The 11,784-nt window shown below is 42.3% G+C and overlaps 1 protein-coding gene across 1 annotated transcript; it reads right to left on the bottom strand.

Annotated features, from left to right (window-relative positions):
- Positions 1 to 2,023: 2,023 nt before the first annotated feature.
- LOC107374115 (immediate early response gene 5-like protein) lies at positions 2,024 to 3,662 on the bottom strand. The gene has a single exon (XM_015942268.2). The coding sequence runs from the start codon at positions 3,336 to 3,338 to the stop codon at positions 2,460 to 2,462; it is 879 nt and encodes a 292-aa protein (XP_015797754.1). The 5' UTR covers positions 3,339 to 3,662; the 3' UTR covers positions 2,024 to 2,459.
- Between the last annotated feature and the right edge of the window lie 8,122 nt (positions 3,663 to 11,784).

Here is an 11,784-nt window from a genome sequence, read left to right as displayed (position 1 = left end):
GCTCCGGTCGGCCACCTCAACAATGGAGGCCCGGAACAGGGTCCATTCAGACTCAATGTCCCCCGCCTCCCCCGGATCATTTTGGAAGTTCTGTCGGAGGTGGGAATTGAAGCTCCTTCTGACAGGAGACTGCCAGACGTTCCTAGCAAACCCTCATGATACGTTTGGGCCTGCCTGATCTGACCAGCATCCTCCCCCACCATCTGAGGCAACTTACCACCAGGTAGTGGTCAGTTGACAGCTCCGCCCCTCTCTTTACCGGAGTGTCCAAGATATGCGGCCGCAGGTCAGATGAAACAACAACAAAGTCGATCATCGAGCTGCAGCCTAAGGTATCCTGCTGCCAACAGCACATATGGACACCTTTATGTCTGAACATGGTGTTCATTATAGACAATCCATGACTGGCACAGAATTCCAATAACAAAACACCACTCGAATTCAGATCAGGGGGGCCGTTCCTCTCATTCACACCTCTCCAGGTCTCACTGTCGTATCCCATGTGAGCTTTAAAGTCCCCCAGCAGAACGAAGGAGTCACCAGAAGGAGCGCTCTCCAGCACTTCCTCCAAGGTCTCCATAAAGGGTGGGTAGTCTGAACTGTAGTTTGGTGCATAAGCACAGACCACAGTCAGAACCCGTCCCCCCACACATAGGCGGAGGGAGGCTACCCTCTCATTCCCTGGGGTAAACCCCAACGTACAGGCACCAAGATGGGGGGCAACTAGTATGCCCACCCCTGCTTGGCGCCTCTCAGTGGGAGCAACTCGAGTGGTAGAAAGTCCAACCCCTCTCAAGGAAACTGGTTCCAGAGCCAGAGCCATGTGTTGAGGTGAGTCCAACTATATCTAGTCGGAACCTCTCAACCTCACACACCAACTCAGGCCCCTTCCCCACCAGAGGTGACATTACATGTGTCAAGAGCCAGCTTCTGTAGCCGAGGATCAGACCACCAAGGTCCCCGCCCTCGACTACCACCCGTCACACACTGCACCCGACCCCTTTGGCCCCTCCCACAAGTTGTAATCCCATGTAGTTGTAATTTCCTTAAAAGTACTCCGTGGTGTATCGGGACATGGGTAGTTTATGCTCATTAAGCAAAAATGGACAGCTACAGTTTTTAAGCTCAACTCTCCCATATTCCAGTCCGAATGGACAAAGCTTCTTGGATGAGAAGCAACATATCTTCTAGAAACCAAAGAAGTCCAGCTGCTTTCATTTCAACCGCTTCAGATTGCCATGACCTGGATGACTGAGAACCTGCAGCAGCATATTGACTATCATTAAGTAAGTTATGTTTTTCAAATAAAACTATTGAAAAATTCAGTAGTGACAAATCTCCAATCAAAACAGAACAGGAGGCTCACTTTCAGTGAGAAACTCATGCTGTGTGTGTGTGTGTGTGTGTGTGTGTGTGTGTGTGTGTGTGTGTGTGTGTGTGTGTGTGCGCGCAGACACCGTGAGGGTCAGATGCTCTTCTAAAATAAAGTATGAGTCTCACTGCATTTTAATATTTAAAATGGCTTTGTTAACTGTTTTTATTGTAGTTTCCATTGTGTTTGGAGAATGTAAACAATTACTGAACACGAACTTTGCTGCAACACTTCAAAGTCTGCCGATTGAGGGGCATTAAGGCCCTAAGGCAAGCCACCAGTTAAGGTTTACTGGCCTACAGCATCTATTTTAGTCTGCGAAAAATTTAATCTGTTTTGATATTTCTTTATTTCTCTGATATAATTTATCTTCTCATCACCGAGGCCTTTGCATCAGTTAACCCCAAAATGACTACAACTGGACTCCCTCTGCCAGACGAATCTTTCCATTGTCTTGTTGATTTTGGAATGTCCACCACTTTCTGACAAAGTTGGCAGTCCTGTATGCCCTTATTTTAAATTTCATTAAATTACGGTGAATACGGTATAAAACGTTATGTTTTTAATAAGAAAATAACATGTGGTAGAGAAGTATGGTGCGGACTGATTCCTCGTGATACAGAAGTTGGAATTTAAAGACCATACATGACATTTTTTAATAATGATAATTTTATTTATTTATTAAAGCAGGCCCTGGTGTACATTTACAGAATGAGATTCTGCGTTGAGCTGGTGCATGATTCTGTACAGATCTTTGCTGGCCACCTGATGGCGCTCGTCCAACATCTTTCAAGAGAAACAGCGTTGATGAATTTCCTCAAGAAACACAAACCAAACACAGACTCCAGCCCCCTAAACGAATCACAAGAAAAACACACGCAGTTTCTATCATGTGCGTTAATGACACGAGTTGGCACGAGAAAGAGACAATGTGCAAAAGTCCTCAGGCATGGACAAGGTGTCACTCTGAAACGACATTTCAGCAATGTTCTTCAATAACAGAGAAGAGAGTGAGAGCTGCAGTCGTGTCGTGATTTATTTCAAAGCAACAAAGTGAAAGATACAATAAAAAATACAGTCATACAAATCAAAACGCTTCGATTGCTCTGGTCCAACCACTGCCTGTCAACAGTGTGTGTCTTAAACAAATTGTTTGAGTGGCGAATATTTGCTCAAGGTCCGTTTGCTGCCAACTCACAAACTCTGAGAGTCCACCTGATCCCAGCACCGAGATCAGATTGGAGATGTTTGCGCTGTCCAGCTGGTCCGAGTCTGAGTGTAAATCCTCATCACTTCTCATCCGTTTGCATGGCACCGCTCCAAAGTCCGGCAAATAAAATTCTGGATCAATAATGTAGTAACTTGTGTCCATCTTTCGCTTTTTAGTGACGCCCAGTGCGCCCTGCGGCTGTTTGGGCTGCGCGCAACAGTCTGAATGGAAGTATCCGTTGGTGACGGTTGTCACCACATGGGTGTCCAGGTCCAGGACAGTCTTTTGGTTAGCCTGAGAATTCGGGACAATCAACTCCCAGGAAGGTTTGTCTGAACAGCTCCAACAGGCTTCCGAAACCATGAGGTCAGGGTCACTTGGTGAAACCATAGCGCAGGCTGGTGCGTCTTGGTGCGCCACCACTGCAGGCTGGCCGCTGGATTGGTGCGCTCCGCAGTGCCAAGTGCCCGACTCAACCCCGTTAAAGTTGCAATAGAAGTCATCAGCCAACTCCGTGAAGCTGCCCGTTAATTCGAGGTATTCTTGCCTTTCGCGGACCACGGCCACATCCTCGTATGGAGGCGTCCTCTGCGTCTGCGACGAGGTTTTGCTCATGTATAACTGCCTGGCGTTTCTCAGGACGTACGTTACCAGCAAGTTCTTGTGAAGCTTGATGCCTCCTCTCTGCGTCCTGGAGCTCTGGATTTTCCTCAAAGAAATGGAGATCAGATTCTGTGCGTCAAATGCACACTCCATCCTCAACCGGGCCGCCCGTTCTCTCCGCTCAGATTCTCAAACCAGTCGTTTTCTGATGAGAGAAATATTTATCTCTTTAGTTTGAGATGCCTTCTAGACTCGCGTAGACTGTGTCCATGGCGCTCCATATCTTCCCAGTAAGGGCATGGATTTTCAACTCTCATCTTTTCTTGCCACGCCCTCACGCAGGCATCGTCCAATGGGAGGGAGGCGGTGCATCTGTTATACGCAAATATCACTACCAGGCTCATTCAAAATGCACGTAGCAGGCATGCTGCATTTCTGCAAGTGTGTTCGGCTCTTTAAAGCAATTAAAATCAGACTTTCAGTCAGAATTACATCTAACTGAATAGAAGAAATAAAAAGAATGGGCAAATATAATGTACAAAACAATGATGGATAAGATGTTTTGAAAGGAATGTAAAACCAGTCTAAAACACAGAAATAAAAATCATATAAAGTATAAGAAATAAAGTAACAACATGATACTAAATAAATAGAATCTGATATTATTCACAAATATTTAAATACCATTTTTTTACAGACAATAATATATGGTCTCTTCATTTTGTTTAAAATCCCAAATCAGGAAAAAGAGAAGAGGAGAACAAGAAGGCACAGAACAAACCCTTCAGTACTTCTTGATGGGGCTTCAGTGGTTGCAGCAAGGCGTTGCATAACTTCTGTAATTCTGCAACATAGAGCCTAATTTTCTTTGCAGCCATCTGTTGGGGCAGAAGCAGAATTACACACAGTGACTCAATGAAACTGAACAAACTGATACAAAGGCTAGCTCTTCACTGGAGTCCTCAGCTAATAGTGCAAAGAAAAATGTTGCACAGTCCCCAGAGGACAATGGACACCATAACCCTTCTGCGGAAGACGTATGTATCCATTGGCACAGTTTATGCCAAAGAAGACACCACAGTAGGATGGAAGACTCAGTCAACTAGCCTCTTGTTTTAAATCTTCTTTAGAATTCAGTTTAGTTTATTTAATAATTAGAGGCACATTTTATAATTTTAGCCACTGATTAATTTCTATTTAAATATTTGCAAATGAACACAAATTTCGTGTGAAAAAAAAAATATGTTTATAATTATTATTTATTTATTAGGGGGAGTGGGGGGGGGGGATTTTACTAAATTTAAATTAAAGCAAAAACCAACAACTGTAGCTTAGTTGTAGTTTTGCTTCTCCTTGATACTGAAAGCTCTCCATGAGAAGCAAAAACATCCTTGCCCTGGACAAAAGAACCTTCTCCAGCATAATAAAACACTTTCACACTCAAACATATAACTATTTTTAAATTTATATAATTGTTTGGCATCCATCCATCCATCCATCCATCCATCCATCCATCACCTTCCAATTATCCGGAGTTGGGCCGTGGGGGCAGTAGCCTAAGCACAGAAGCCCAGACTTCCCTCTCCCCAGCCAATTGGGCCAGCTCCCAAAGTCCCAAAGTGTTCCCTGGCCAGCTGAGACACATAGTCCCTCCATGGTGTCCTGGATCTTCCTTTATGTCTCCTCTCAGTTGGACATGCCCAGATAACCTCGCCAGGGAGACGTCCAGGATGCATCCTAACCAGATGCCCAAGTCCAACTGACACCTCTTGATGTGGTGGAGCAGCAAAGCTCCTCCGAGCCCCTCCTGGATGACCAAGCTTCTCACCCAATTTCTAAGGTAGAGCCCAGACACCCTGCTGAAAGAGAAAACAAATCTTGGCCACCTGTATTCTCAATTTCATTCTTTCGGTGACTATATTGTGACCATAGTTGAGGGTAGGAATGTAAGATCAACTGGTAAATTGAGAGCTTCTCCTTCCAGCTTAGTCCTCTCTTCACGACAGACCTGTACAACACCCACATCACTGCAGACACAGCACCAACCCGCCTATCGATCCGCTCCATCTTTCCCTCACTCATGAACAAGACCCCAAGACACTTAAACTCCTCCATTTGAGGCAAGACCTCGTCCCTGACCTGGAGAAGGCATACCCTTTTCTGACAAAAGACCATTGTCTCAGATTTAGAGGAGCTGGTTCTCATCCCAGCCGTTTCACACTCGGCTGCAAACTGCTCCAGCGAAAGTTGGAGATCATGGTCTGATGGAGCCAACAGGACCACATTATCTGCAAAACCAGACTTGATCCTTAGGCCTTCAAAATTTATCTTCTCAACACCTTGACTACACCTAGAAATCCTGTCCATAAAAGTTATGAACAGAATTTGTGACAAAAGGCAGTCTTGCCAGAGCTCAACTCTCATTGGAAACAGGCTTGACTTACTGCCAGCAATGCAGACCAAGCTCTGACACTAGTCATACAGGGGTCTAACAGCCCATATCAGAGTATGGTACCCCGTACTCCTGAAGTACCCCCCCACAGGGCCTCCTGAGGGATGTAGTCAAACGCGTTTTCAAATCTAAAAAATACATGTAGATTGGTCACTCCCACACACACCCCAGGACCCTCCTAAGGGTGTAGAGCTGGTCCAATGTTTCACGGCCAGGACAAAAACCACATTTCTCCTTTTGAATTTGGGGCTCAACTATCCAACAGATTCTCCCCTGAACAGATTTTACCAGGGAGGCTCAGGAGTGTGATCCCCCTGTAGTTGGAACACACCCTGTGGTCCTCCTTGTTAAATAGGGGGACTACCACCCTGGTCTGACAATCCTGTGAAATTGTCCTTGTTGTAACCCCGGTGACCCATGTCCAGGTGAGGGAACACTGTGTCAATTTATGGTTTCCTCATGGGGGGTCAGTGAGGGGCACTTTTTCTTAAAACCTCACAAAGAACCTGCTTGCTGCTGCTCGGTGACCTTACCAGAGACATAAAACCTCAGACAACATAGCTCCTATCATTGGGACACTCAAACCCCTCCACCACGATAAGATGGCAGCCTAGGGACCTTAAATGTTTGATAACACCTTATAATAAGGGTCCTACTATTAATGTTATTTAGTGCATTATTAAGCATTAATAAACTATGAAATAAAGGCATTACCAACTGCTTAACCATATTGTGTAATGCATTACTAGGCCACCCCGGCCCTTTGTCCTAACCTCAAGGACATTTAATAGTTAACAACAGTAACATTAAAAAAGGGACCCTTTATTTATTAATGGTTAATAAAGGGACATTTATTTTAACATGTTGCCAACATGTTTAGAGACATGAAAATGTTCCCATTTTCTGCTCTTCAGGTCCTTTGGGTAATCCTCCAGAATGCACCACATCTGAATATAGTTTAGTGACAAGATAAGTGTCTCCATTTGTAGCTGGTTTCAGTCCCGCCCCTTCTGTGTAATTAAAAAGTAAAACTATATACTGTATCTCAGATCTTTTTTTTTTTTAGGAGTTAATTTCTAATGAGCCATGTAGTTATCATCTTAGAGCTGCATGTCCAAATGAGCAGGAAGGACTTTCAGATTCACATCCGGAATGCTTGGACACTAAAATCCATCATGGCCGCTCCTTATGGGGTGTTTCTCAATGTCAAGGCACCTGGCCTCGCAAGGCATTGTCTTGCGAGGCCAGGTGCCTTGCTTATGAGGACATTGTTCTTCTTTGGTAAAAGGAAATGATTAAATAGAACACACTTACCTTACGTGACGGCAGAATCCACGGCGGTACCATCACGTCACGTGACACATGAGGTAACATTATATTCTATATGCATAAGTTTCAATATAAATGTATAATAAGCCATTTACTTTTGTGTATATATGGTTAAATTAAATATGTAAGCAAGTTAGTACCAGCTAGCCACCAAAGCTGCAACAACTAAGCAGATAACCAACCAAAGATAAGTGCTTTGGATCTACAAAATTTTTTTAAAAAAAATCAGATATCAGCTGACAGCTTACATTTAAACTGGAAATTTGCCCCCGAAGTAGCTGCTGTTGACTCCTGATCCGCCATCCTTTTGAAAATACAACGCTGTTTTATGGGAAATTTTTGACTAAGGTCAGGCTACAAAGCACTTCCCGTGTATCCTTGCTCAGCTAGCTAAACAGCTAACAAACTGAGAACAGATGCCTCAGTAGCACATGAACTCCAATGGTCTTTTCAACAATGAAATATGACAAAAGTCTCTCTTTGTGTCAGAATTGTATCTATATTGTCTCTATAACATAATCCTACATTGAACATGGGGGCACATTGAAGGGAATCGTATAATCTGCTGCCTTAATATGCCCAAATGATCTTTTGTTGATAAATGACTGCAGTCATCTTGACTTGGCCAAATCTTTAGGACAACAATATCATTGATAATGTGCAGTTTTTACCAATAATTTCTGGAAATATCCAACAAAATGTCATTGAAAAGGAAATAAATGATGCCCAATTGTTGAAAAATATTTGTGGCCTTGGAAAATATAACCATAAAAATCAGTTTTAAAATACATGGGAGGTTCTAAAGCCTCTGGGGGACTTCATGTACGACGCAGCGTTTCTTTCTATGTGAGTCCATGAGGACAAAATGCATTTACTGATTTGTAATAATGGGGTAAAAAGCTTTCCCCATTTATAAATGTTGTTGATTTACACGTATATTTCTTTGCTCGTTGCCAGTGACGAAAGAGGGTCTGATATGCTTGTTATTTTGCTGGAAGTTGAGCTCCCAGGGATTTTTGAGCCTAAAATGGCCATCCGTTAGTATCTTAGCGCTGGTGTTGTAAATGACTCTCAGCTCCAACAACATTCATTTAAAGCTCAATATCTATAAAAGTTTTCAGCTGCTGATATTTTTTCTGTTTGTGGTGGATATCTGGAATGGAGCTGACCCAAAAGGGAAATCTATTGTACATCCAGTGATTACATTTTAAGGGTTTAAATAAAATCTACTCATTTGCTCATCAGGTGTAAGACAGACGGTGTTGACTCCAGCATTTCAAAGTTAGGCAGTCATGTTCAATGTCTGTTTGCGGTGTAAACACCCTATTTAAATGAACGTGTGTACAGAAACAGTGAATTGCAACGGGTCTGGAATTGTTAGTGACATTATTAAAACTGGATTTTGTGACAAAAAAGAAGAATAAAACAGTCAGCTGGTAGAAAAGCTCTGTGTAGAAAGATTATCTGTCATCTGTGGCCCACATCTGTGTGTATGTACACACACAGATGGCTGACATCATACCCAACACCTGGATGGGACTTTGATTTTCTGCCAAATAGGTGGATCTGAGGGACAGCCGCTATTATAGTCATCATGCTTGGTTAATATTGTAAATTGGAGCCTGACAAACTTGATTCTCTCTCAGGGATTAAGTTTAAATGTCGGAACAGACGGAGTAGCAGTTCTAACTGGTATTGTTGCACATTGTTGTGTGGAGTCATTTTGACAAAAGAAGGCTGACACACACTTCAAATGAACATTTTAGTAGTTGATGAAATATTTAAAAAGATTATCTACATGTGAGATATTTCAGTTTTCCTATTTAAATCAGAAATCTTGAATTATAATCATACCTTTGGTGCTAAACACAGCTGACTGTTATGATCCTTTTTGAAAGCAGTAACCAAACAGTACTTTCTTTATTTTATGACTGATTTACATGAAATTATTACTAACATTTAGGCCTTTAAAACAAACAAGTGTCATTAATTATCCAGACCTTTTATCTTCCAATGGTGAATGTTTAAACCCCAGTGTATGTTTTTCTTTGATCACTACATTTTACACTGTAAAAAAGGCAACTTCAAAAAATTGTTTCCATTTATTTTTACTATTTTACTCAATTCTCCCTGGTAAGTTTTGATTGTTAAACTAATTTTTGTATGTTTTGATATTGAAAATCAAAAATTGCTTGTTATTTTAACAAATTGTCATATTTTCCTCGTTCTCATGCATTCAGTCAAGTTAAAACTGCAATTTATAAATAAAAAAATGACCTCACCCACTGTGAAAGCTTAAAAGTGTGCAGTACATTGTGGGTAGTCTTGTTCTTAGTTATTTTTGTCATGTTGGGTTGTAGTTTTTTGACCCACGACATGCAGAATCACACAGAAAGGCATAAGGTAAGTAAAAATATTTATATTTGTTCGGTGGAGGTGTGGATGAAGGTCGGGGTTCGGGTGGTTCCGATGGAGTTCTGAAGCAGAAACAGGAGTGAGTAGTTGCAGATCAGCAGCATAAAGCGTAATGAGAGTTGGCTTACGGTTTCCAGGTTGTTGGGAAAGGCTTTGAGAGGAGGGTAAGTCAAGGCTGGCTGAGCTGGTCGAGTGAGAGGCAGAAGTAATGGCTGGTAGCTGAGCACCGGAGTCCGAGATGTCCAGGTTGGCAGGTGGGGGTTGGAGAGCAGGCGGTCAGGGGCGAGCGACGGGGCTGGCAGGCAGGGTTTGATCCAATGAGTCTATTTCTTGGATGATGGAAGTAGGCCAGTGGACGAGAAGTACCCGAGGAGGTCGGAGGAAACAGGGCAGATAAGTACGGGGAAGCGAGGTACACAGAAGATAAAAACGATCTAGAGTCAGTCAAGGTACTGGCGAGAATACTACCCAATACTGATTAATCATCCGGCACTGATGAGTTGTCCCGACACTCCTTAAATTCCCTGACCATTGATGAGCAGATCGACAGCAGCTGCTTTCCAGACACACCCACCTGCACACAGAATGACTCAGCACAAAAACACAGGTGAACTCAGCACAGACCATGACAATTTTGTTCTAATTTGAGGTATTTAAGCATGTTTATTGTGGAGGGTTGTGTTGTTCTTAATTATTGCTTTATTCAGTGTTGCAAAGATGCAGTTATTTGTTGCTGTCATGTTGGCACCGTAACGTGGGGAGTGCGATGGAAGGAATGGGACCGTTGTGCTACTCTGCTCCACTGTTTTAAATAAAGCGGTGGTTCACTCTAAATGCTCTTGACTCAGCTCCTTGAGTGTTTCTCAGTGTCAAGGCGCCCGACCTTGCAAGGCAATGTCTTTCAAAGTCAGGCACTTTGCTTATGAGGACACTGTCCTTCCTTGGTCAAAGAAAATGGTTAAATGGAACAGACTTACATCACGTGAACATGGCGGTCGCTTCATGTTACAGGACACATGAGGTAATGCTATATTTTATACGTATAAGTGTCAATATGAATGTATAACAAGGCTTTTACTTTTTTACTTGTGTATATATTGGTTAAATTAAATATGTAAGCGAGTTAGTACCTGATAGCCACCGAAGATGCAGCTACTAAGCAACTAACCAACCATAGATAACTGCTTTGGATAAAAAAAAAACATTTCGGATATCAGCCTGAAAGCTACAATTAGTTGACTTACATTTAAACTGGAAATTTGCCCCTAAGTAGCTGCTGGCTTCTGATCTGCCTGTCACGACGTGCGCGGAGTGAAGCGGAGCAAAGGCGAGGATCCAGACCGGGGAGGAAGCAGGCAGACAGGTAGGATGAATTCCACAGGTTTATTAAGTAAAGCCGCACGCTGACACTGGAACAATGACACCACAAGGAACACAGAACAGCAGGGGTTTAAATACATGAGGAACGGGAGCTATGGTGATTGGGAAACAAGAGGCAGGTGGGAGCAATTAACGGAGACACAGACTACAACCTAGGAGAAGACAGGAAAGGGTGTGACACTGCCATCTTTTTGAAAATGTTGTGCTGTATTCTGGGAAATTTTTGATCAAGGCCAGGCTACAAGACACCTCCCATTTATCCTTGCTCAGCTAGCTAAACGGCTAACAAACGGAGATCAGGTGCCTCGGTAGTACATGAACATTGGAACATGCCATGGCAGTTCCTGATGACGTAACTTCCAGACAACCGGGTGGGACCAAGACATCAAGGAAAGGTTCCTTGACATTGAGAAACACACCTTGAGTGTTTAATATATTAAATGACAAAAACTTTGATACATAACATTTGTGTTTGTGTAATCTAATAAATGTAAAGTTAAAGGAGGGTTGTCATACCCAATCAGAATGCAGAATCCCAGAAAACCAATGTTTTTATTGGTTTATCCATCATTCACTACATTAGGACTAATGTTAGAACGATGAATGTAGGAAAACCTACACGTTTTTCTTTTGTCCAAAATTACGATCATGACGATGCTTTGATTCAAAAACAGATTTTATGGAGATATCTCCACATTTTCCTTCTGGTGTATGTGATGCGTTTTGCAGTCATACATTTTTACTTTTTGTTGTTCTTTAATATATTTTACGGTTCAGTTGTCTCTAAACAATAATAATCATACGGTGAATTTTTTGGCTGGTGAGCAGATCTTGACCAAATTGTTCACATTTGCAGAGTTTATATCCAAATTTCAAAGAATAAAACAAACTAAAGTAATTAAATTAAAACAAGCTAAAAATGCATTGAGTCTGGGTCCAAATCAGGTGTCCACAACAAGAAAAAAATATTGTAAAATGTTCTTTTTGAATATTTTATTTTATTTTGAGGCAATAAAAGGTAAG

This window comes from Nothobranchius furzeri, chromosome 17, assembly GCF_043380555.1.
Source record: "Nothobranchius furzeri strain GRZ-AD chromosome 17, NfurGRZ-RIMD1, whole genome shotgun sequence".
NCBI classification, from domain to species: domain Eukaryota; kingdom Metazoa; phylum Chordata; class Actinopteri; order Cyprinodontiformes; family Nothobranchiidae; genus Nothobranchius; species Nothobranchius furzeri.
Note: the sequence above shows the minus strand (reverse complement) of the source record. Positions and strands in the feature narration are given on the sequence as shown.

Bases quoted from the DNA above. Each gene is read 5' to 3' on its own strand.
- LOC107374115 (XM_015942268.2), bottom strand. From the start codon at position 3,338: ATGGAGTGTGCATTTGACGCACAGAATCTGATCTCCATTTCTTTGAGG.